The 27,136-nt window shown below is 41.6% G+C and overlaps 1 protein-coding gene across 8 annotated transcripts in view; it reads left to right on the top strand.

The window, feature by feature from the left end:
• The window catches only part of BCOR (BCL6 corepressor), a 109,199-nt gene extending 82,448 nt beyond the window's left edge, over nucleotides 1-26,751 (top strand). For 4 of the 8 annotated variants that reach the window (XM_019524460.1, XM_019524456.1, XM_019524459.1 and 1 more), the window contains 8 exons: nucleotides 336-689; nucleotides 5,731-6,059; nucleotides 6,369-6,638; nucleotides 14,804-14,970; nucleotides 23,112-23,257; nucleotides 24,496-24,573; nucleotides 24,786-24,936; nucleotides 26,190-26,751. In XM_019524460.1, coding sequence (XP_019380005.1) covers nucleotides 336-689; nucleotides 5,731-6,059; nucleotides 6,369-6,638; nucleotides 14,804-14,970; nucleotides 23,112-23,257; nucleotides 24,496-24,573; nucleotides 24,786-24,936; nucleotides 26,190-26,484 — 1,790 coding nt within the window. In that variant the 3' untranslated portion in view covers nucleotides 26,485-26,751. The other 4 variants (XM_019524461.1, XM_019524462.1, XM_019524463.1 and 1 more) reach the window with 4 other exon arrangements.
• Nucleotides 26,752-27,136: the final 385 nt, after the last annotated feature.

Here is a 27,136-nt window from a genome sequence, read left to right as displayed (position 1 = left end):
GACAGCTTGCTTTGGTTTCTCTTAAGGAATGCCTTGTGAAAGGAGCATCCCTAGGACTTAATTAGTGTTTCCATTTATGAACTTGATGGTTACCAATGTGAGCACTGTCATTTCACTTAAAAATAATATCTTGGTATGTAAGGATAAAGCACTAGTCATGGGACACTGTAGACATAGCAATGCAAGTTACTATAGTGCATGTAACCCTTAATAAGAAACCTTTACAATGCATAGTGTGGTGGTAAAGCTGAGACTATATGCCCCAAAAGTGAAATGTAGCTTTTGTTTTAAGTTGAGGGGGCTTTTTGATTAATTTTTAGTTATTTTTCCATTAGATGACTGGCCTGAGAGGGAAATGACAAACAATTCCTCTAACCACTTAGAAGAGCCCAGTTGTAATGAGGTGACCAACCTGAAGGTGTGCATTGAATTAACAGGGCTCCATCCCAAAAAGCAGCGTCACCTGCAGCATCTTAGGGAACTATGGGAGCAGCAGGTGTCACCAGAGAGATCCCCGTCCGGCAAGTTGGGCCGGCAAAGCAGGAAAGATTTAGCTGAGGCTGTTCAGCCAGAGGCCACTGCAAAGGTCAAAGACTGCACAGAAGAAAGGCACACCAAGAAAAGGTCAGAGGTCAAAAGCAATAGAAGTTGGTCTGAAGAGTCCCTCAAAACAAGTGACAATGAACAAGGTATGCAGAGACTATTAGGGAAACCAGCTAACTTAGCATTTATAGTGACGCATGCTGCCACCAATGTTAAGGAATTGTCAACAGTTTTTACAGAAGTCCATATATATGTATGTATGTATGTATGTGTGTATATATATATAAATATATATATAAGGACTGACAGCTCCAGTATAAAAAGTCATTGTAGCTGAAATCTGGCAGACAAGGGAGCGTGTTGGTGTGTGTGTTTGTGTGTATTTTTGTGGGGTTTTTGTGTGTTGTATTTTTTTTTTCTTTTTTCTTTTTAATTTTATTGTGGTTTAAATAATGTACCATCCTGTAATAGACATACAAACATTGAAGTTTTGTGTCTGCAGAGGTGTTTTGGTGTTCTGATAACTTAGAATAAAGTGACAGCTTGTTAGTCCATATAAGAGTTCTTACCACTTGTACAGCTAAACTTATTAGTGCCTCAGGGTGTAGTTTAAAAAACAACTTTCTGAGCAGAACAACAAATCTGGTTCTCTATCCTGGGAGCCCACTGCTCCATCTGTCTTAGAACTACTGTGCTTTTCTGCCTTTTCTAAGGCTTAGGAGTAGCCAGGAGGGTTCCCTTTGTTGTTGTTGGAGTTTACCTGCCTGCTTTTCTAACAGGCAGGCCCAGTGTTCTGCCCTGGCATTTCTCTGTGCAAACATATATATGCAAGGGTTTCCTTGGTCTCTGCCCCTCAGGAAATTTTCCACTTTTTCTTCTTTCTCTCTCCACCTTTCAGTTTTGCTCGTGGAGGGGGGAGCACTTTGGCTAATAACAGATTCCTCGCCATCCCTCCCGTACCCTCTCCTCTTTATAATGGCAGATTCTACCCATTACCCCCTTCACCCACTGCTCCTGTTTCTGAGCTCTGCTCCACACACTTTGGCAATCTCTTTTGCTTCCATACAACCTGAGTTTCTGTAACTTTGTTCTGAGGGTTTGGGACATCTTCTCCCTCATTTACCCTCATGTATGGCTTATTCTCTTCTGCTTTTTACACCATGCCAGCCACCAGCTTGTCAGTTAAGCCAGTGACGGAAGGCCATATGGGCTGCGTGGAATCTTCCTTACCTTTACAGCTCCAGCTGTTTTCACTGTCCTCTAGGAAGGGATTCAGGCACTGGTATTCTTTCCATGCTTTGCTGACCTCCTGTTGCCACCATTTACCCTTCATCTAAGAGGTCTTCCCTCCCAGCCCTGCTTTAGCTCTCAAATCCCAAGTGATCTGATACCTCAGTAGCGCTTGGGGTGGGGAGTACTTCTGCACACACAGTCCTAGGTACAGATACGATCCTCACTGGACCCTGAACCTGCTTCATGCTCTCTATCTGTCTGGCTTCCTGCAAACACAAACCATGAGGCTGTTTTGGTTGCAGATCCTCCATTCCACATTTCCCCTGCCCCATCATGTCCGTATAACCAGATAGGCTGAAGGTCTCCTTTTTGTTCTTGCAGGATTTGTAGATTAAAGATTATACAAGAATATTTCCTTCATTCCCTTTCACCCCCAAAACCCAGGCGAACCTCCTTTTCTGAGGACATCTCTTCAGTTTTTTGGAGGGTGAAGGGGAATGGATTGCCTGTCTTGAGCCCTCTGAATTAGATATTCTTTGTGGTGGATTGTTTTTGTTGTTGTTCCCAAACAGTCCAAAGATGGTAGCTCTCCTCTGCAGTGCCTCCTGTGGTATTGTCTCCTTTCTCTTGTACTTTGGCTCAAAGAAATGTGTGTCTGTAGGTTCAAATACAGAGCCATCCTTTCTTTGGCAGTGTAGAACTCTTGGTTTTCTTGGGAAAAGCCTCTTAACAGCACGTAATCTCCAACTAAAATAGACCCAGCTGTTCATTAGGAAGGGACACTCAAGAGTTTGCCATTTATTTTGCTGCAACTACTACTTCCCTCCCTACTGACACATTTATGCTCAAATCCTTGCCCCCCTTTCTTTTTATTTTAATCTCAGTTCACCAGGAGTAGGGTATTCTTTTCCAATATCAGCCAGAGAGGTCTCTTCTACATAGGACTTAAATAAAGTAGGAGAGCTGATTTCTTCTGGTCCATGAAAACTCACTCAGCTTTTCTTAGGCTTCCCAGAACTCAAGCAAACTTATCTTTCTGCTACAGTGTGTCTCTGTTCCCCTGATAGTGGCAGTAGCTGTGTTTTGCAAGTGGGAACAAACCGTGCAGGTTAACATGTCATCCTCAACTTGAGACTTCACAGTTCTGATGGCTGTCTCAGGAATTGGGCAGGGCATTTAGGTCTTCCCTATCCTGCATGATTTGCTCATGAAGGCTCTGTTTCATAAGATGTGTACTACCACACTGGTCCAGGAACACTTTGAGAGAGAGTGATCAGAAGAGCTTTGTTACCTGACCCTGGACTTGCTGAATCTGGGGAAATTGCTTCTAGTAAGAATTCGCCCGAGTTTCACGGTATTGCCAGAGGAGAAATTTGACAAAATACGAGCTTTTATTTAAGCAATTCCCTGGCACATCGGTGCGTTCAGCTGTTTGGCACAGTGGTGGTCTATGGCAAATGATCCTTTGACAGTGGTCCCCTGCTGCTCCTTTTAGGGTGTCAGGGATCAGGCAGTAGATATCTATCAGACTCAGGATATTAATTGCCTGACAATCCCTCTAGATACGAGACAGCTCCTTTTTCATGGGGATACTCACCCTGTGGTCCCTCCAAGGATCTGCCCTTCCTAGACCTCGTAGCAGCTTGCATGATGATTGGTGCTGATCTCTTAGATTGGGGAACTCAGCCAAGTCCTTGCATGACTTGAAAAAACCCCATGATGGTTCTGTTAGCTGATGCTATCCAGGCAAAACAAGAACAAAAACCTGAACAGGGAAGTTGGAAGGATTCTTCTGCACTTGGAATAACTCTGAGCTGCACATATCCACTGTAAGACCAACAGGCTAACTGACTCAGCAGCTATAGGCTAGGTGCAGGAGGAGAGAGGCTGAACAAGTGTCTGGTCATACAGATCAGACAAGATTTCAGAACTAGTCACGCCTGGCTGTCCCAGTCTGGTGCACACATCTGCTCTGGATATGGTCAGTCTCTTCAAACCTTATTCATGAAGGACTTTTAACTTCAGTCCCTGTTCTGCATTATAGATTTAGGATGGTCAACAATGGATCTCCTCAGTGATGTCTACAGGAGATTTGCATAAAATTTAAGGGTAGCATTTAGCCTGAGAGAAGTAGTTAAACTTTTGTTTGTTCAGTGTTCTATTGTTTCATGTAGCATCACTGAGGGGGGAAAACAGCTGTCTTTCTGCCTGCCTCTCTTTTTCTGCCATCTTTTCTAGCTATGTTTTTTATATGCAGCCATTCCACCTTCCCTCCTTTATTCCAACTCCTGAAAAAAGGAGAAATTTATTGACTATTTGACCTTTGCAATGTGGAGTCTAGAAACTTAAATAAAAGTGTAGCCCCTTTACAATATGCGTTTGTCATGTGGGCCACCAATGCATCAAGTGAGCCAAATCTGACCCATGAGTCGCATGTTTGAGATGTGTCTCCTGGAATATGGCTGCCCTCAGGAACTTTCATCCTCACAGATTCGGAAAGTCTTTTACATACTACATTTATTGGGGGTGGGAGAAAGGGAGCAGGGAAGGAAGGCAAACACCTGAAGCTGCCTGCAAAAGAGATTCTGGACTTCTTGCCAGATTAAATTTCTTCAAGGGTAGGTTTCTGTGCTGGGTGCAGGGTAACCTGTCCATTCCAGTTCCACCACGTTGCTTCATCCACATCTGTCCTTTTCTAAAAGCAGTATCATTTGAGAGAGACATACTTTTGAGGTTCTTGGGAACAAAGGAACCTCGGTCATGGTTACCTCACAACTTCAAAAGATGTTTTGGCATCCTCTGTCTTTTTGCTGTTGGTCTGGCAGATTTTTTCTCCGTTCCATCCAGCGCTTTTACTTTAGTGTGTCTATGTGCATTCTTTGTCAGTTTCCTCTCTCCCTCCTTCCCTTTCACTCTCTACCCCATCATACCTCCCAAGAAGGCAGTTCTGAAATCAGCCCCAACTGTGTTCCAAAAGGAAATTCAGACTTCCACTTAGTCAGCTTCCATACCTTTACTTTTTTCTAAGCTTTTGCATACCTGGAAAAGCAGCTATACATTTTACATGTAGTAGGGCTGTAAAATTGTACTTGCTTAGAACAAAGCAATGGAGGAATCTGGATGCTATGGGAAGCCTAGAAGGAGGAACAGTGCATCAAAATATTTTTATCTGTAGGTGGGCTAAATCAGCCAGTGTTACGAGGCAGATCAGAGTCATCTAAAGTTATTCACTCCACAAGGGGCACAAATATTTTGTAGAGTGTCACACAGAGCCTCTTTGAAAAATGCTTCTTTAAATTCCTTACAATTATTCAAAAGCAGTAAAAAAGGGACCTGTTGCTTTCTCTGTTCATTGTCATCTTTGAGCATAGAGTCCTTTCGGTATTCTGCTGGTTCTCTCCTGGAAAGAAACTTCACCTTAATTATTCCTCCTTGCTGCTCTTCCTCCACCCCTCCCAAATCCATACCTCTGGCCTGTCACTTAAACATGGAAAAGGCAGAAAAAAACAGCAGTTCCTAGCATAAAGGCAAAAGTTAGTTCCCATTCAGATAAGACAGTTTACAGGTAAGGAAACAAATTTTGTTTTTCACATTCATCCAAGCCAGGACATTTACAGTTGAGACTCTCAGCTTTGCCCATTGATGCTAGAAGTTGCGTTGCATCATTTTCACAGTATAGTAGGATACTTACTATTTAGTCCCTGCAGAGCTTAGGCACACTAGTAACAGAAAATGTCATGGAGCAAGTTTATCAGACCAATTACAACTACTTTAAACATAGTGCATTGTGAGCTAGCTTATTTACAATTTTGAATATAGAATATTTAAAATATTAATGATTTGCAAATGTAATCAGTGAATCTCTTAACCAGGGCAAGAGCTTGTGTTCGGTGATAACCATATGTTTTCCTTTCAACACACCATGCAACGTGTGATGCCTTTCCTCCCATGTAGGCTTGCCTCTCTTCCCGGTGTCTCCGCACATGAAGGGCCTGTCTTCTCCCAGTGCAAACAGCAAAAGGCAGACTCAGCCAAGCTCCGCTCCAGCCTTGAGGTTGGTTGCCAAACAGCAGAAAATTAAAGAGAGCCGGAAGACAGATGGGCTGTGCACAGAAGAGGAGGAGGATTTCCAAGCTGCATCTCTGCTGCAGAAATACAGCGAGTGTGAGAAGCCATCAGGGAAACGTCAGTGTAAAACAAAACACTTGGCACTACAGGAGAGGAGAAGGAGGTCATCCCTGACAGGGGATGACACTACAGATATTGAAAATGCTGAAGATAAGGTATCTTTATTTAGACTTAATCATCCACTAACATCACAGGTTGTACAGCAGAGCCAGCCTGCTTAAAACTAACACAGTAGCATGCTGTAATAGTATTTCAATTCAAACTCCTCTTGTTTTACTATTTGCATGCTTTGAATCTGTTCTTAGTCTGCCTACTGTAGCTGTAAAGACTGACGAGTTGTACAATTAGTAGAAGTAGTAGATTTTTCTAATGAGAACAGAAATGTAATTCTTAACTGGTAAAATGTATTCCCATTGGTGTATTATTAAAAGTGGGAGAAAAAAATCCAATAATTATTTTGACAGGTCACGGTAACAAGAAAATTCAGAAAGCGACCAGAGCCTACTTCAGACTGTGACTCCTCGCCAGCAAAATCACATGAGCAGAAGCTGTATGATCGCCTGCAGCAGACTCCCTCATTATTACCTGTCTCTCAGCCCTCGCAGCTGCAGATTGCAAGCCCCCCTCAGGAGACCACCCCAAGTCGTCCCATGCCGCCTGAAGCGCGAAGGCTTATTGTCAATAAGAATGCTGGGGAAACTCTTCTGCAAAGGGCAGCTCGTCTGGGATATGAGGCAAGCTTCCTTTTAAATACTCTGAATTAAGATGCAGCAATTGCAATTCTTTCTTTTTGTATTTGTTTGTTCATTTGTTTTAAAAAATCTTGTATTTGTGCACATGGCTCAAAGACTTTGCAGTTTTGGTTCATATAAGCTTAGTGCACTGAAAAAATACTCAAAAAAACCCAAATGATTTCTACCTTGCCCATTTGTATACTTGGGATAGTTATTGCATGTCTTCACTAAGTCATACTTTTCTTTGTCTGCTCTTCTGTGGCTGTGAAGAATGAAGCTGTTCAACTCTGGTTACACAGGGTTTGTATGATAAAGACTTGAACCTCTGGTGCTGCATACCCTCCACTGCTGTTATAGCTAAGAGGGTCTGAAAGCAAGACAGCACCTTTCAGGGCCTGTTCTTTCATAGTGAGATTTTTGTAGAGATTTGAAAACCCAGTACTGGAGGTTGTTATAAGCTGTTAAATGTTGATTTCCTATACTATGTATGGAGAGCTTAATGAGTTGTATTGTTTTTACTTGTGGTTTATGCTAAGGATGGTTAGTTTGAAAAGGAAGTTTTGGAATTCTTTATATGATAACGAACATAATGGTAGGTATGTTCTTACGGGTGTTTGAATAGGTTGCAGAAAGGATTCTAACTGTCTTTGGAGTGTGAAGCTTTTCAGCACAGTTAGACAATCCCATTCTACTCAGGCACTGTTTCTATTTAAAAAAAAAATGTAATGGCTGAATTCTTCAGCTCTGCTGTTTTGAGACATGTTTATGTTTTGTTGTTGGGGGAAAGAGGATATGATAGCATGGAGTCATTTTCCTCAAATTAAATCTTCAGTTCTGCAGAGAATTACCATAATGAAGTGGTCCATCGTTGAGAGAGACAACTGATTTTGCTGTCGGAGTGGAGTGATAAAGTTTGCCTTAACTTTGAGAGAAACAGTTGTGCTTGGCAGAGGCCTGTCCTGCTTCAAAGACTGCCTGCCACCTGAAAAACTTGGTTTAGTCTGGGAATTTGTTTCAGTAGAGGCCTTTTCCACCTTTCTAAATTAATCTGGAGAGACTTCCATTAATCTAGACCAGTGGTTCTCAACATTTTTTTTTTGTACCAGGACACATTGGTAAACATTGATGGCCAGTCCTGACCCAGTGCCCTTCACTCCCAACCCACGGGCCCCAGCCCCCCTGTTTGTGGGGCAGGAGGCTGGGACTCTGCCATCCTGCAAGGGAAAAGCCAGTTTCCCATGGTTTTCTCCTTTAAAGGAGAATCCGTTTTTAAAGTCTTGTTTGTGATCCTTTCATATATTCTGATCCACTTTTGAGTCATGACCCACAGGTTGAAAAACGCTGATCTAGACCAGAGGTGCTCAACCTCTGGCCTGTAGAACAAATATGGCCTCCAGAGCCTTGAAATCCAGTCCGTGGGGCTCCCCACCAGTTGGGAAATTTGGTGGCAGTGCAGCAACGGCAGTGCTGCCACCCCACCCGGCTGCCAAAATCCCAAACCCCACGGGGCAGGTTGGAACCAGGCCATGAACGACCCTTCCCTTGCATGGCCAGATCAGGGCAAGCCCAAATTCCCTTCCCTCCATGTGGCTGGGTTGGGGCTGGGCTGTGCCCTCTCCCCCTGCCTGACTGGTTTGGAGCCAACCCATGCCCCTTCTGCGGGGTTAGGCCACATCCCCTTCCCTCTGTCCAGCCGGGTTGGGGCCAGGTCATGCCACCCCTGGGGGCTGGATTCCTTCTCCCACCTGGCTGGATCAGGATCAGACTGCTCACCTCTGTGCATCTGGATGGCAGCCCACACCACACCTGCCCCGGTCTCCATATTGGGTACACCAGTTGGATTCGACCTGTAGAGGGATCAGGCACTGTCCATCTGGCCTGCTGGATAAAAGCATCACTGGCCTAGGCAAAAGCTAGTAGTCCTAACTCTGGGTGCTTTTACTTTTCGCCAGGAGATACTGATTGTGACAATTCCTGTAGCAGCTTTGTAAACTATATATTTATTTTTCTTTTTAACGTTCATTAGAACTGAAATAAAAACTGCATTTTGTATGTATAGAAGACTATGTGTACAAAAGTAAGTGCACGCTGGAGCCTCTTTCATACTGCCATGTGACATTCATGACTTGACTTTCTTCACTGAGTAGTCCTTCCTAAAGCCAACAGGATTACTTGCAGGGCAGAAATTCACTTGCATGCCTGAGTCTTGATAGGGTCAAGGCCTAAAACACTCTCCAGCCATAAAGTAAACACATGAACTGAAACATTGAACGTCTTTTAGTTCAAAAAGGCTCGTTTCCCTGACCCAGTTACCTGGGATTTTGACTGGATCGGAGTGAAGGCCCTGGGGCTTACAAATATCTTCCTTTTGGTCTCCAGACATTTTTGGTTTGATTTGGGATCTGATTATATATAATTCTCTATACATGTATATATATTTTTAAACAGAGCAGCGCCCTTAGATAAATTAAAATCAACTCTAAAAACTCTAGTGAATGTAGCTTTTTTTAATGTGCAAAGCAGTCGGTGTTTGCACTGTGAGAAAGGGAAGAAAGTTTGGTAAGAAAAATCCCAGGTGTAAGTGGCTGTGGTACAGCTTAGGGATTTCCTTTGAGGAATAGACCTGAGGTAGTCTCACTGCACGAGAGCTCAGTTTGTGACACCTTGTTAGTTTGATCACTCAGGGAAGCTGTCGGGCTGTTTCCCCTCTCACAACCAAAGCACTTGCATTCCAGGAAGTAGATTCTCTCTCTCTCAGGAAAGGTGATGAGTAGCAGGAACAAAATGTTAGAGGACACGCAGAGATATACTCCTTTTTGAAACCATTGCTACCCCCTGCCCTCCCCAACAGTGGGAAAACACTGGCTGTGCCACTGGTATGCATTGGCTTTAGGCCCTCCCTCATGCCTTGTAATTCTGTCTTGTTGCCATGTCTGCCAGTGGCGTGACTTTCTGAGCCTTGCTGAAATCAGCCACTACGGCAGGGTGTATGGAATTGCATGCAGTTCTGCAGCTGCAGATCAGCTAAAGACATTTAACAAGTTGCTTTTCATTACTGAAGAGATACATTCATATCGACCAAGAGCTTAGATTAGCATTCTGTAAAATGGGGCAGGGGGGCAACCCTCAGCGCAAGTACCACAAGTGGCAGGGGTAGCCTCTGCCTGCAGCATGTGCAAGATCACGGAGGGGACAGGCAGCACAGCAGGAGATGGAGCGGGAAGCAGAAGGCAGAGCAGGAGATCAGGCAGGGAGCGCAAGGAATGAAACAGAAAGCAGGGCAGCATATTGCTTTCTGCTTCCAGCCCAGAGAAGCAGATTAGACAGAGGAAGGGGATCAGAGTGGCACTTACAGAGGGTACAGATTTAATTTGTGGCATGTTTACCAAAAAGCTTGGCTTCCACTGCTATAAGCTGACATCAGATGACACCAATGTATTTCATCAGTTTCTCTTGGTTGGGCTAGCTGTAGAGCAAAACCATGGGAAGCCCTCTTCAGCTCCATCTCCACCTGTGACCAGGTCCTCCCTTTGCAATCCAACCTCTGGCGCTGCATCTGCTGAAATAAGTATATGCGCATGCACATGCTGGGAGGCCTTCAGCAGGCATGTGGCTGAGTGATGCATCACATAAGCCAGACAGCACCATTCTGTTGATGCTGCATCTAGTAACAAACAGCCAAATAGCAGGAGAGAATCATGGTGAAGTGGAAATTTTAAGTTCGTCCAGAGAAATGGTCAGATCTCCTTTTTGCTACCCTTGTGCATAGTGATTCTCCGTTATCATGACTCGTCCCCTTGCCAATTCAGCACTGCAAAGTGAAGTTGAAAAGTAGGGTAGGTTCCTTGGGGTCATAAATAATGCTAAAGTGGGTACAAAACTGATGTAACGTTTTAAGTGAAGGCAGCATATGTAGCCGTGGACGCAAGCCTTTGATAAAATGGTTTCCACCCTCTGCACTTTCTTAGCAGGTAATATGCTTTGTCTGTTGTCTTCCCACACACCTTCCCATTCTGAATGATGATTTGTAGTCCCAGCATCAGACCCTGCTGTGGGAAGATAGTGTGAAGAATATGCATGGAGTCCTAAAAAGCCTAGTGGTTTTGTTTGGCAGCAGAGAGTAGGAGTAGAAAGCAGCACCAGTAGCTGTAAAGTTTTTGTAAACTCCCCACCTCCACCCCTCCATCCCAGTTCACTTCAAATATGTATTTGAACATATTTTCTGTCATTACTTTTGACTAATATATTCTCAGTGGTGGTGACCGAATAAGCTTGCCTAGATTTCAGCATTTTGTTTCTGGGTCTGTGAGTGTGCAGAAAAGTTGGAGCAAGGATGCGTCTTGAGGACCTGACTCAGTTGACTCATTGACTCATGAACTACTGAAGTTCATGTGAGTCTTGCTTTCATTTCAGCAGACTTTGGATCAGGTCCTTGGCAAATGCAGACAGTAGCATTGTGCAATGTAATCTCCCTTTTGGATCTAGGAAATTTCCCCTTTCAAAACAAATCTTTAAATGGCTTACGTTTGGTAAAGTATAATTTTAGCAATACTGTTTTTTGCCTATAAGGACCATAAAGGCATGGGGGGTGAGATGGGGGAGGAAATTACAAAAGCCTCATTAAGTTTGATGCAGGATGAAATGCTATTTTGTATTCTCCCTAGTGCTTTTTACTGGAAGTGTTTTGTACTGTCAAACTTTTCAGTGCTCTTTAGTGATTTTAGGATTCATAACCAGAAAGGAAGCGAAATTAGAGAAAAACCCAGTGATTTGAGGAAAGATGCATGTTCCTTGGACACTCGCTACTGAAGGAAGACTATGACTCCCCCTTCTTCCTGCCTAGATTTTCCATAGTATTGCATCAGTGGATCATACAGTAGATTTCACCTGCATAATCCATAGATACTCATGGTGTTTGAAGGCATCTATCCAGAGCCTTGTGCTTCTCAGCAACTCCCCAGCTCTGTGTAGCTCTTACTTTTTGGTGAGGCTGCCCTGCAGTTGTGCTGACCAGTTCCCCTGATCCCCCTTAAAGTTTGTGAGGGGGGGTTACTTCGTAGGTGAAGAGTGGCTCACTAGAAAAGATCATCAGGGTTTGGGCTCTACTATCTTGTGTAGAGGTTTCCCTGTAGGGTTGGATGGAGGAGAAACAAATGTTTTCGGCATCTAGAGTTAGGGAGCACAATGACCCTACATGCATTGAGACCTAGGCTGGGTGGCTGATTTTGTATATTTTAAATATACTGAAATCAGGGGCATCTTTTCTTTTTCATGCATAGGTCAGATTGGGATTAAAACTGTTGTTTAACATTTAAGGATAACTACTTGGCTAAAGAAACTGCAGCAAGAAAAACAGCTATGGCAAAGCTCTTGCTGGCAGCAAGCTAGCTGACTCTTTGGATTAACTTAAGAGTAATTTTCAGATGGCTGCTTTAAATAGACCACCTGACTAGATCTAAATTGCCCCATGCAAGCTTCACAATGTCTCTAAGGTTAAAGAGATACACACTTATGAAATGTGTTTATGCTGCCACATGTTCCTGCATTCAGCAATGACAGTTAATTTTTCTATGAATTGAATAAATCATGTTAAAAAAGTTAATGAGGCATTTAATTAATTAACAATGTAGAGTTTTATGGTCTTCATAGTTACATTTTGTAGCTAGTGACATTCCTAACATAGACTTGCCCAACAGAATTAGCTTTTTTGTGTCCAGTCAATGGGCGTTCCACCAAAGAATGGCTATTCCTTTTTTTAAAAAAAAGCGAAAAAAAAGAAAACTGAATTCAGATCCTTAATGATTTTAAAAGGTTTTAGAATGACAGCTGGATATGCTAACCCACAACATTCTCTTGAGAGTCATCTAGTTTGCTACCAGTGAGGCCTTTGTGTTAGGTCTGGTGGGTGGGCTCATTGCTGCCACCTTTTAAGGACAGCGTGCTTCATTCCACCTTCAAAAAAGCACATGCAGACCTGAGGGCAGACTGTGTCCCTTGGTATTTCAGCATGTACCTTATGAGTCTTATTAGATTTGAAAAATAAATTATACCATTGTGGGCTTTTTCTGAATTTTTTCTTTTTTAAAGGGGAAAAATTGCTAAAAGAGTTTCACATAGCTTCTTCTCTTTGTCTTTCTGTATTTCTGTTATCCATTTAAATACGACTTTCTGCTTAAGAACATTTTCCCACCAAAATAAATCAGCTTTTGTCCAAAAAAACTTACAACTAGAATATTTCTGTTTCAAAGGGAATTCTTGCTTCCACAATTTTAATTGCACGTAGATCTCTCAGGTAGGCATGGGACAGTGCCAGTAAGGATTTGACTTCCTAGACTGATTTCAGCCTTCAGAATTATTAATAGGGGCAATAAAGCTTTTGATTGGTAAGGCATCAGACTGCTGGGATCTAGGGTAAATTGATCTGTGCACCAGCAGTAAGTGGCTGATGCACTTGATCCCAATGTCATGTGACTGGGTTTCTTTCCTTAGCTGGGACAGACAGCTCATTAACTTGCTGCTATCCACTTTACTCTGGTTAGTGAGGGCCTGCTAAAAGAACAGCTTCATGCTGTATCCTAGATACCAGTTCTCGGGTCAGATATACCAAGAGTACAGATTATTGTGGGCTTTCCGGTAGATTCTGAAACTGAAAGAAAAAAATGCATTTTAGCCAGCATATATTTTATTCTCTTGGGAAAGCAAACAACCCCCCCTCACCTTGCTTCCAGATAAACATGCAGTTAGTTTACAAAACCAGTGCTTATGCTTTAAAAGTAGAGAATACACATAAATGGATTGCAGTTCCCCTCAGTACGTTTTGAATTGTTTTACAGATGGGGGAGGGGGTCATCATCCAGCACAAATTGAATGAGACTTGTACCATCCCACATTTTTGGTTGAGTGATGGAGCAGTCATTGTTTCAAGGTTGCATGAGAGCATAGAGTTGAGGATGACCTAGGCCCTCAACCATGGTACATTTGACTGCAAGATGAATTGTGTTAAATACACATGACTTCCCACAGCATAGGTTAGTTACAGAAAACTAGCATAGGGGTCTACTTCTGAATGAAGAAAATCACTGTGGTTGAAAACTGGGCTTCACTGACTTCAAAGGAGCTAGAATTTTCCTAGGATTAGTTTTCTAGTGGCAAACATTGTCCCTTACACCAGCGGTTCCCAATCTGTGGTACAGGTACCACCAGTGGTACATGGACATCCTGACAGTGGTACGCGTTAACAGACTTGTTATAATTACTTTATATGACAAAAAATTGCTGGTGGTGCTTAAGGTTGTATCATTTTAAATTGGTGGTGCACAATCTGTTAAGAGCTTGGGAACCGCTGCTGTACACATTTAAAAAAACAAACAACCCCTTTCTTCATCAAGCTCACTTGATTACTGGTGTGCTTGGAATATTTTTGTGCCAAATTATGTATATTTAGAAGTCAAATTAAAATACGTAAATACAGTAAACTTTCTGGTAACTGGCACTTTACAAGCCGGCATGCTCTGGTAACCGGCATGCCGGCTTGTAAGGAAAAGTGAAACCGGAAGTGCCCACCGTGGCACTTCCGGTTTCTCCGAGCGCCCACAGCCTGGAGCAAAGCAGCCTGTGCTGGGCTCGGGGGCGTAACAGGCTGCATGGGGCTGTGCGGGACCCACCTCCCTGTCCTGCAGGAGGGGCGGTGATGCAGCAGGAGGGGCGGAGGGACGCGGCGGGAAAAGGGGCAGCCAGGGCCACTCAGTTAACTGGCATATTTTGTTATCCAGCATCCCCCATTCCTAGGGGATGCTGGATAACAGAGCTTTTACTGTAGAGGCCATATTTTAGTTCTTAAAATGTGGGCATCTTTTCTATGCTTTTTAACGTTAGCCAGTACAGACAAATCCCTTTTGTGTACATAAAGAGCTCACTTCTGCTTATTACAAAGCTGTTGTGCATGTGAAAAAATTACTGTCTCTGGCTTTCAAAGTTACACTTCTCCCTCAAGAGGAATTAAAAACTATACAACTGTCTCTATCTCCCTTTCCTTTCCAGACAGGAGACAGCCTATTCAAAGAGAGGTAACCCAACCATAACCTAAACATGTTAAAGGAAAGGTATGCACATCTCCACAGCAACAAATAACTTGATCTATCTATTTTCCCTTTCTCTGTTTCCAGGAAGTGGTACTCTATTGTTTGGAAAACAAGGTCTGTGATGTAAATCATCGTGACAATGCAGGTTATTGTGCCCTGCATGAGGCCTGTGCCAGAGGCTGGCTGAGCATCGTGCGACATCTCCTCGAGTACGGGGCTGACGTTAACTGCAGCGCTCAGGATGGAACCAGGTTAGCAACATTATGATTACGAAGATAAATAGGTAGTACTTTGTAGCAGACTAACAGAATAACAAATAACCAGATAATGTTATGGATGTATGAGATCTGCTTTGTTTCCCAAAAAAAAAGAAAAAAGAAAAGAATGGTTAAAGAAACTTGTCTTCCAAGCGTTGGTATCCTAGATGATGTCTGGCTCTTCGGTTTTGTAAGTTCTGGAGTTGACTAGTTTACATCCAGTAGAAATTTAGAATACTTTTGAAATAGCTATTGCATGTTTCATTAGCATGTCTAGTATCTGGGGAAGCAATCCGGCTGCTTACAAAAGCTTACGCTATACATCTGATTAGTTAGTCTATAAGGTGCAATTCCACTTTGCCGTCTCTGTAATTGCTAGTCATGCCAGGTTTGAAGAGGGAAATGACAGACTCCTCACTCACGTAATTCCCCCCCCACTTTTTTTATGGACTGAGGAAGCACATTTTTTTTATTGCAGTTTGTTTGGTGTGCAGTTCATTCATTCTATTTTATTAGTGTCCATGATAGTTTTTAGAAAAATAAAAGTGTATTATTATACACTTTTTTCATTTCTGGATCTTTATGAAGTTTTTAATTGAACAGTCAAAAGAAATGCTACCTGCAGGCTATGATCCTATTTATACATTCTAGGTCCTTTATTTTTGCCAAAATGTTGTTTGCTTTATTAGAGTTGGTGCCAGGAAGCACTGCATTTGCAAGTACCTTGTGCATTAGTTGTGATTCAGTGTGTTGGTGCTCTTGTTTATTTTAAAACTTTCTTTTTTTCATTGAGTAATTGAGATGGTTTTGTAAAAGTCTGCCTCCTTATATGCTTTTCTTCCTCTGCTGACACCAGCAGTTTTTACCTTCATCAGTACTATAGATATTTTAGTTCCTGTTTTAGGGGTAGAGGTGAACTTTTTTTCTGTGTTGTGGGGGTTGAGGAGGTTGTTCTGCATGATTTCTTTAGCATTTAGTGCATATTGTTAAGTACAAGAAGTTCATTATCTAATCTTAAATGCTTCATCTTTTTTTTTCCTGGGGAGTTTTTTCCCTTCAGTGCTTTGAAGAGCAGTAGGGCAGGTCATTTTATATTCTAAGGGGCACCTGCAGTTAGTTAGGAAAATGTGATAAAGTATTCAAGTTATCACCATCCAAATAACCCATACCTAAAATCAGCATAACTAAATCTGTTTCTTTTGTTTCTAAAGTCTTTGTGTATCAACTTGAAATATAGTTGGGTGGGGAGAACTTGGAAAAACAAAGCACCAAGAGTCCTGGTGAAAATGGTTCCTTAGATGATGATGATGAGCACCATTACCAGCACATCAGTAGAGAAAGGCGAGGTTTCTGGAAAAAAAACATTAAAACCAGGGCTGAATAGAAAGATCCCTTCCCCTTCTCTGCTATCTAAGACAGACAAAGGGAGAAAATGGTAACCATCCAAACAAAAACAAACCAACCAAAATCCCTCCAAGGCACCTAAAACTGTTTTTTGGTACCTCTTTCTCTGAATCAGTGTCATTCCTAAGTAGAAATAGATAGGCCATCATGAAAAGCACGCGAAATTGTTTATTTCATTTGCCAGGACAATCTTATAGAAAACTAATCTGAGAAAGTTTCCAAATATTCAGTAGCATGTATAAATTCAGATGCCACCTTCTATTCCAGGTCACAAATGCCAATTATTTCTGCCATGCCAGGAAAGAAATTAGCTACATACACACTGAGGACTTCAGTTGTGTCTTTTTGATATGTTGTTTGCAGAGGGGGAGGGGGAAGACATCTTAGAAATAAATACATTGCTAAATCACAACAACACGATCACAGGTATTACAGGCAGAACACCCTTCACTTACTGGTAGCAGATTTAACTTCTTGAAAAGCCTCTCCATACATGGCGCATCCCGAAACACATAATCTACTGTTGTTACCCAGGAGGAGTCTGGAGAATAAAGAACAGAGTAAAGAACCTTATAGAGCACCCCCTGCTTTTTTGGTTTGCATAAGACTTCTGTCCCAAGAAAATTAGGACATTCATAAGACAAATCCTGTTTCTCCTGTGAAGACTTAATAATGGTCTGTGTCCCTTTGGATTTTAAGGAGGAAAAAAGTAAGAAGCATGCACCTGGTCTCCCTCAGTTCTTTTACTTCTTTACTAGAACTCCCGAGCTTTCTAGCCATTTAAACAAGGAACGGCATTCACATCTGAAATGTCATAGTACTCTGCTTTTGCCTAAGCTGAATATGCCTAATCTGCCCTCTGTGCCATTCAGCAAGCACAGTATCCAAAGAATTTTCAGGTTGCCAAACAGCAATGAAATAACAACATACTTTTGGAGTTGCATTTCAAGATTGTAAAAGTGACTCCCAGAAGGCCAAGCCATAGTGGTATATCTGCATGCACTTTGTGTTTCTCTAGTATGTATCTTGGCTTCCAGCATGATCCCAGTCTACCATTGTTAAGATCTGTCCTAGTTATTACCATCTGTTTTTCAACACTTAACATGTATTCTCCAGAATACTAGCCATTGCTGTTGTGCTGTCAGCCCCTGGAGATACACGTCTGTTCTATTGCTGAACTAATAATAAAAGATTATTGGAGAAGGAGTTGAGATCTAAGTCTCGTCTCAAATATGCTGCAGTCACTAAGGTCTTAATTGTAGTTCCCCATAAATGAGCCCTGGTAAGCATTTTCTTTTTTTGGCGGAGCCCAATAAATGTCTTTGCTCAACAAAGAGCTTAAGGTGATCAACTATCTGATATTAAGCAAGCACCATTATTGCCTTGTTAGACTGTGCCTTCTGATTCTTTGGTTTTAATCACCAGTGCGTCCCCCTCTTCTTCATGACAAAAATAAGCATTCTTCAAATGAAGTGTGACTGTTCTAAATATAAAGCCAATGTAAATATAGGCTGTGGGTGCTGACTTCTAACTATTGCACCCTTACCTGTTAACCATGAGCTCTCTGCATTGCCTGGTAAACTGTGGTCAACGCACTAAGCCAGAGAGAATGGCTTTCCCCAACCAGGTTATTTTCCTCTTTTGGCAGCTGAATTAAACTGGTCTCTTGCTAAGAGGGCCGTGCCAGAATGGCTTTCTGCCTTTTGTTCTTCTTGGCAGGATGATATCCTGCAACAGCTCATTTTATTAGAGGAGTGTTAACTGGCTTAGCCATCCTCCAACAGCTTGCACCTTGTGTTCTCTGCAGCAGCCTTAAATAACAGCGTGCACTGAAATGAAAGTCTAGCATCAAGTCATTGCATTGCACAATAAATAACAAACAGCAGACTTGCAGGCCTTTCTTTGCAACAAGGGAATTCTGGGGGTGTCTTAATGATGAAGAGTAAACCTTGAATGGCCTGGTAATTGCCAGCACCCTGTGAGGGAATTGGGAAACTTCAATTGCAAGTTTTCCTAATTTAAGAAGTAGCCTGAATTAGCACAAGGTAGAGAATCTGGATCCTTGCCTTTATATAGGATAGTATTCCTTCAGAGCTCCCTTCTGAAGCTTACAAAGAGGGGTCTTTCTAAGGGCTTATTTAAATGCAGGTTATACTGCTTTACCTACAGCATTGGGCATAGGTAATCACTGCTTCTGAAATTCCCAGAAAATAAATCATTTGGCTGAGTGAATAAAGCCCTGTAGTGGATTCCAGAGGATTCTTTCTCTCTCTCTCTAATTAATTACTAATTGGTGTGATTTGTTATGGATTATTGGAGGAAGTTGTAATTTACTGGTAGAGGTTTTTTGCCATTTCCAGAGAGATGAACATCGACAGAAATGTGAAGACCCCTTTACATGTCACCCTGAGTAAAATGTTAGTACTTGATTGTGCTTTTAGGCTGCACTTGGCAGGGGCTCTGTTGGCAGATACGCTTATGGTGCTCTCTCTGTCCACGTTTGCTCACCCACCTTTTAACTCTGCTTTTTCTTCCTCATCTCTGGGCACCATTTCCTTTTTTTTCCCTTCCTTTTTTTTGCTCTTTCCTTCTCTTGCTTCCTCCCTTGTGCTGAGCTTTCCCCTTCATGTTTTGAACTCCTGTTATGTTTTTGAAAGCCTCCTCTCCCACCAATTGCAGGCAGTTATAGAAGACAAATAGAGAGGAGCTGCTCTTTGATGGAGTCTGAGGGTGGGTCAGGAAGCTCAAACAGTTCTCCTTGCCAGTGGTGGGGGTGTGTGTATGTGCACAAAAAAGATAGGGCTCTGAGGCCTGAAAAGCAGCTGCTTCCTGTGCAGGCTTCCTGCAGCACTAGAGCAGGGGAAGCAGTTCCTGCAGGTCACTGCAACGAGGGGTGTGAGGGGGAGGCACGGCTGCGCTGCGCTGCGCTGAGCTGAGCTGAGCTAGGAAGCTGCTCTGCCTGGGGAGCCATAGCCTGCGCTGGTGTGCACTTGAGGAGAGGCAGGAACCACCCTGGCCTCCCAGCAAATATCAGTCACTTCCACTTCCATTCCCAGAGGAAAAAAAAACACAAATGTAGCAGTTGCTCTGATCCCTCTTGGCTTTGGCCAGATCTGCCATACCAGACCTTTGCAAACTAGGTAACCCAGGGAGGAGGGGAGTAGGCTCCAGTAATCATGTACAGGAGATCTGATGCTGCTTCCCCTTCCTGGGCCTCCTAAGGGGCCAGCCTATCTTTTAAGAAGTGTGTGCTGGGGTCAGTAAATCAATATGATGGCATCAGCGAGTGGGTTTTGGACAATATTTCAAATGCAGATGGGCCTTAGGGAGCCTGTCAGACCAACAACTTCTTTTAAAAGCTCAGTTAAGCCTGTAAATGTGGGGGTTTTTTTCTTTTTAAAGAAAACAGTTAGAAAATCCTGATTTTTAAAATAATATGGAAGATCCAAATATTCAAAGTTTTAAGACTTAAATAAAAGAGTTAGTAAATCTATATATAATTTCTTCAGGTCTGGCTGGCTGCCAATGTCCTGTCCTGTCCCCCCCCACTTTTCCCCCCCCAACCTGAAACTAAGGTCTTCTTTTTGCCCAGCAGGCTCCATACTTTATTTGCATCTTTTCACTGTGGGTCACAGACTGTCCCCCTCTCCTATCATAGCATAGCATCCACCGCACTTGCACACGTGCCACCAGTCTTCACTTCAATTACCTGGTGACAGCGAGAATCACAAGCATTTCCTTGTCACTTACGTAGCAGCACTACATTTTATTACATGTTTCTTACTACCCCACAGAATATATAGTTACTAGAGCCAGGACAGTTTCCCCCTTTACCCACCCTGTACAAATCAACGAACAGTCTGTGCACAGGAAGGCTGACTGTCTGAGACAAGAGACATTAGATAGATACAGAGAGAATAAAAGATAAAAGTAGCAGTAGCAGCATGTCTCCTCAGTACTCTTTCCCCAAGCACATTGAACTACTTCTGTGTTCTCTACATTGTGGGCTTGATGCAGAAATTAGCAGCTGGCATTCTCTGGCCTGCTGTATGCAGAGGGTTAGACTTGGATCATCCACAATCCCTTCCAATCTTAAAAATCTACAAATCTAGGGTTTGATACTGGCTGTCCTTAGAATACCAAGTCTGGCTGGAAGGCCACAGTCCTTATTTTCTAGGCATTCAATATCTAAAAGATGTCAGGATAACATAAAGAGAACATAAAGGCTGGGAATGAAAATTGTGGTTTGTTACCTTGGTACAGTCTTAGTTAGGTGTCAGTACCAAGGGAGATCTGGCCTGTGCAAGAACCAGAGCTTTCTTATGAGCAGGTTAGAGACTATGGGATGAGCAACTCCCCAGGGACTGAGAATTAACAGAGACTTTGCCAGTTTTTATTGCTAGTTTAAGATGTACTTCCTTTGGTCCTGCATCTCTAATATAAGCATGTAGCATGGTGTATATAAAACATAAAACAATTGATGTGCCATGCTTCCAGCACAGAAAGAGAACAGACACCTTGTGTGTGACAGTCACATTGTTTAATATGCTATTAGAAGGCACACAGATGCTTTGGTGAAGAGGACTGTAAGACAGCATGAAAGTGAATCCAATTGCAGACAGAAGTGACAATTTTTTCCTGATCTGGTCACAGAAAGCAATTTACAGCTGTGACCAAACACAAGTTCATGGCTGGAAACAGCTTAAAAATGGCCGATCGGGTGAAAATCTGACCCTTCACTGCATGAAGTATCAAATGGAGACATTTAAAAATGTAGCGTCTTTTGTAACTTGTGTCTGGGGAGCTCCAGGTCTGTCCTGTTATCAGAATAGGAGGGGGGAAAGGGAGCAGAGGGAGTTCAGTTGGGGGGGAGTTGTTTCAGCCCCCCTGGAGGGTGGGCTGGATATTGGAACCCCCCCACCCCACCCTTCAGCACCAGCTGGGGAGCCCCAAGAACAAGCTCCTTCTGCTGACTTTCCCCTGTCCCATTCTGAAAACGGAGCACTGGCAGAGAGCCATGGCCATTGCTATGGGAACGTGGCTGCAGGCTCCCAGCCCGCAGCTGGATTCCTCTCCCCCCTGGGACCAACAGTGAACTTCTGTTTGGCCCTGCCTAACTTTGTAACTCAGACTGCTTTGCAAAAATCCTTCTGAGTTCCTGCTGGGAGCTGCACGTCTGTCTGCACCCAGTTGTGCTCAAACAAATTACTCTGTAAGATTAACACCCAAGTCCCCCTCATCCACTAGACAAGCCATGTCTCTTCTGGAAGAGGATCACTACATCTTCCATTCCAAGCTGCTCCCATACCTCTGATCCTGCCGGACTGTCATACCTGTGACCTCACGTTAAGTTCGTCAGAAATTGCACCGTAATTAGCTCTGTTTGGTCAGGATGGAAGCCATCTTGTTTGGAAGATGTAGGTGCACACAGTCGTTTTGTTGATGGCCTGTGTGGGGGTGAAACTCTTCCTGGGTTGTTGGTGGGACAAGTTGGGATGCAGGGGGTAGGGTGACAATTGTTTGCTAAGTTCCAGGTGTCTAATTTTTGAATGATTTAATATTTTAAGGATTTTGCAGGAAAGTCCTATGTCACTATATGTCCTTACGTCTCTTCTGAAATAGCTGAGTTTGAAAATTTTAGTGTCTGGTGTGTCTTGTTTGGTAGCAACTGAGTAGATGCCTGGGATGCTGAACATAGGGAAGTACAAAGGAGTATTATCTTTTGGAGAAAATGAATTTAATTGTTGTAATTAGAGGCCACTGAATTTAATATCCTCTCTGCAGCCACTCTCCTGCTTACCTCCTTTTGAGGCTTTTTGTTTTTTTGTTTTAAGACCTGTTTCCATTAGAGGCTACATGTTCTGTTGCAGATAACTCTGGTTGTGTGTGCTCAGTGTTTTAAAGACAGAAATTTCCTACAATTTTATAGAAACTTAACTTGGACTTACATGCATGCATATTCATTACTATTTATGATTTCCGAAGTCTCAGAATATGCATCTGTTTTTATACATTGATGATGTTCATAAAATGTGTAATGTTGCCATCTAAGAGATCATAGAGAATAACATCAAAACAGTCATATGCTTTGATTTTTGGACCAACCCCATTCTACAAGTGGAGTATCTGAATTGTTCCATGAATATATTAATTACTACTTAAATATATAGATATTGCTGCAGATTAATTCATGGCAAGTTTTCACAAATGACTCCTGCATACATAATTTAGAACTGTTAGGTAACTTTAATTTATCCATCTACCCAGACGACAGTTCAATGAGTGTCCTCCCCAGCCGGTCTGGTTAAGTTACATTGGCTGACAGTTGGAATGTTGTAGTGGTTTGCCTAAAGTGAAGTACTTTATAGTGATAACACATATTCTGCCAACCTCAGTGGGTTTAGTAACATCAGTGTAATGTTTGTTGGAGCATCTGGAATAGGTGCGCTAGGTAGTGTACAGGCTCCCTCAGATGGCTGTGACTCTGTAAAGACGGGCAAAGTGTAAAGAAACGAGAACTGATAACCAAGTAAAATAAGCAACTCGTGGACTAATGGCCCTGTTGATAATTCTGTGATGGCTTTGTTTTTGTTTTACTTAGTTGTGCTTGCCTGGCAGAGGTACAATTTATAAATAAGGCGACAGCAGTGACTCTGCACTGATTTCAAATTTACACTGGTTTAACACTAGCATGTTTAAAAGTTTAACTCTAAGAAATCTGTTTTTTCTAGGCCTATCCATGATGCAGTGGAAAACGATCATTTAGAAATTGTCCGCTTGCTACTTTCTTATGGCGCTGATCCAACACTTGCTACATACTCAGGTAGAACCATTGTGAAAATGACACACAGTGAGCTAATGGAAACATTTCTGACAGGTATGTTTCCCTGTGTTTTTTGTTTGTTTTTGATTTTTTGTTTTTTTCCTGATACCATGATTTCACTGAGGCATTTCCTGCCTCTGAAGCCCCAACCAACCAAAGAGTGATTGTTCATTGTAAACAGTTACTCTAATACACTTAAGTGACTCAATATTTTGTGCACCAAAAAACAGTGAGCAGTAAAAATTGGGAGCAAGGCTGTGGACACTGACTTGTCTGCTATTTGAAGTTTCTAGTATGGTGTGTAATGTGTTGCCATCAGATTTTATTATTGAGAGACCAGCTGTTTGGACCCTGATCAGAGTAGTTACTATGAGTACACAAAAATCTGTTTGAACTAAAATAAGAAAATTGCCAAATATAATGGCTGTGTTACGGATAATTAATTACATCTATTCGTATGTCTTAGATTTTAAGTTTTAGTGATTTATTCCCCCCTCTGTTTTCACCTTTTAAAAAGTTCAACCTACTATTTTTTGTTTACAAACCTATGAAATCAAACTATTAAATATATAAATGCACTAAAATGTATGGAAACATTTTAATAGGTTCTTATTTCCCCTATTAATTTTGGGGTAAATATGGTTGAAATCTTTTGTCATTTCATGGGACCTTTTTATTATTTAAAATCACTAAATTTCAACTACTTGCTGTGTATCAAATCGAAAGGATTCCTTTTAGAGAGCAGGGAGATGTCTGCACTGTCCTGAAGTCCAACAGGCTGGAGCTCCCAAATGAATTTCAACATATTGCAGTGTAATTCACTGGCAAATCCCACATGCTAAGGCTATACACTAGCTAAAAACAGCTTAGGAGTGATGGGATCTTACTGTAATACCCCCTTTTCTAGTCTCTTCATGTCTACATTTTATGTTCCAAATTCCTTATCTCCAGGAATTGTGTAGGGAGAAAAGTACTAATAAGTTACTACAAGTCAAAGCTCAGGTCTCCCTGGGCTATGGCCTGTCACTGCAATTTGTGTAAGAATACAACTTTTTATGGGTGGAGTCAGAGGTAGGAAAGGGGCCTATGGGGAAAGTATATTCCAGGAATACTCACAGGACTGGTATGTACATGCTGTTCTTCATATTATGTATGTGAAGACTGTTTTGTGGATTCTTTGAAGGGAGGTCTGAAGTATGCATATTGAGACCCTATGACACACTGTCTGCTAAACTTGCCAGCTTTTTGTTTTTCTGATCAGTGTGTTTTTTGTTGTTGTTTTTCCTCTCTAGAGTATTTAACTGACCTGCAAGGTCGAAGTGTTGATGACCCTGGTTTGTACTGGGATTTCCATGGCAGCTCTGTGTGTGGTGAGCAAATGTTATTCTTTATTTTTTGTATGTGAAGGAGTTTCAAAACATTATATAGCATGTCTGGGGTTTTGTTTGGTTTTGTGGTAGAGGAAGTTAGAAGGGAAGCATCTAATTTTATTTACTGCTTAGATTTAATGGATATATTGCAGGTTTTGCTTTACTATGCTTGTAATGCTGTTGGGTTTTTTTGCTTTGTTTTAAAAAACTAGATCCAAAAGATGAATCTGGATATGACATCTTGGCAAACCCCCCAGGTGCAAGTGATGAGGATGAAGATGGCTTTAGCGATGTTTTTGAATTTGAATTTTCAGATGGGCCTCTCTTGCCATGTTACAACATTCAAGTGTCTCTTTCTCAGGGGTAAGAACAGATAGAACTTCATTGAAAAAATAGCTGAAATAATCTGTTGGATGTGGCAGTACATCAGTAATCTGGAGCTGTTGCTGGTATTAGAGTACTACCATTTAGAATTTAAAGGATTGTGTAGCATAGTTTTTAAATAAAAATGTTATGCTGTGGGAGGTAAGAGGGGTCAGTAGGATTTGTCAGTAGGAGTGTGGAATTCCAAATAGCAAAAGGAATTTCAGTCAGTATTCTTATACTGTCTTTTTAGAAAATAAAAAGTATAAGGTGCTTTATAAATTGCAGTTAACATAAAAAGGTAGTTTACTATTTATTTTTGTACATCTCAAAAAACAGTGAACTAATGATTGAACACAAGACACATCAAACTTATGTTCACTACCTAAAAAATGACCCAAATGCACATGTATACTTCAAGCAGATTAAGAAAGTAGTGTTAATTGTATTTATTTTGGTGAAATTTCCCCTTTTTAATTTGCATATCACTATTGCTAAATGGATATTTTCACGTGGATGACAAAATGGCAGCATAACTACAGCTCCATCATTCTCACACAAAACAGAATTTGACCTGTGGCTCACACAAATAGAGAAACGACTTATAGCACACTGTGGTTGTACACACATACTGTGATGCTGTTGATCACACAGACCTGACGGTTATAATTATGTAGTATCTCCTAAATATGTCTTAGCTCAGTAAACAAGCAGTGTTCTGGTTTGTAGCAGCTGTGTATCTTAAAAGATAATAAGGCATTTTAAACCAATCAAAACTGATATATGTGGAGATCAAATTGAAAAAAAAAATCTGAAAAATCCAACTAATTGATTTTTCACTATTGGCTGCTTTAAAATTCTGAGCTGCTGCAGATTTTAATTATTTAATAAGCTATTTGCTAGCTGCTAAATACAAAGGAACGCTCAATCATGTAAAGACTTAACACATGCGAGTAGTCATCAGCGTGACTATTAACATGTGTAAAGGTATATACCTCTGTGTTTACAGGACCTGGATCTCCGTTAATTCATCATATGGCTAGACTGCCGCCCCCAAAGCCATGGTTGGATATAATATGTGTAGCTATTTCCATGTGGATGTACTACCAGTAGTACTATTGATTTCAGTGGGACTATTTGCATGGGTACAATGACTGAGATGTGAGACATAAGGAAAAGCTACTTCTTGCATAATCAGGATGATGGAAACTTCATGGCAGTTGTTTGAACCCTCCCTTTCCTTTGTTCTACAGACCACGGAACTGGCTACTGCTCTCGGACGTGGTAAAGAGGCTGAAAATGTCATCTCGCATATTCCGTTGCAACTTCCCTAAGCTGGAAGTTGTCACAATCACAGAGGCAGAGTTTTACAAACAGGTTTCTTTAAGTCAGTTGTTCTCTTGCGCTGAGGACCTTGGAGCTTTTAATCCAGAAAGCAAGGAACTGTTGGACTTAGTAGAGTTTACGAATGATCTTAAGACTTTGCTTGGATCCTCACTTGAGTGGGTGCATCCAGTTGATGACCATCCCTTGGATATTCATTGGTGAACCACCAGGCCACTTAATGTACAGTATCTTATAAAGTTAATTCTTTATGTATATGTGTTTAAAATGCAATTGTTTCTGTAAAGAAAGGACACTATTAAATATGAAAATATCTTTCCTTTATATAAGAGAACTGAATTCCAATTGGATGGATTTTGGAAGATTTTTTTTTTTAAACTTTAATCGGTTTTTACAAAGTTGTTATATAAATGTTTCTTTAAATGCACACAGGCTTTGGGATAAGTTTGTTTTTACTTGGAACACATTTTTTTTAAAAAAAACACAAAAAGAACACACCCACACGTTGACTTTGTTTCATACAAAGCACTGATTACACAGAACATACTTTTATAGGTGATGTGATCAAAGTCATGTGGCTTGTTTGGGAGATAGAATTTGGTAAGGCACTTCATGATATTATTTTTGGTTTTTTTGTTTACAGAATTACCTGCTTTGGCCAGGTAAGCACTATTGAATATAATTCAGTAGTTTGTAATATAAATTAAAACCCATATCCATACACATCAACTAATTGTATGAACTTTTGTATCCTAATTTAAAAGCTGTGAAATTTAGTTTTCACACATCAAACCGGATTGTTTATATATGTTTAAACATTTTATGCTCTTTATTTAAAGAAGACTTTGAACTATTT

Source organism: Gavialis gangeticus, unplaced genomic scaffold, assembly GCF_001723915.1.
Source record: "Gavialis gangeticus isolate Ggan-Ray unplaced genomic scaffold, GavGan_comp1, whole genome shotgun sequence".
In the NCBI taxonomy this organism is placed as follows: Eukaryota; Metazoa; Chordata; order Crocodylia; family Gavialidae; genus Gavialis; species Gavialis gangeticus.
This window is presented reverse-complemented; position numbering and strand designations above follow the sequence as displayed.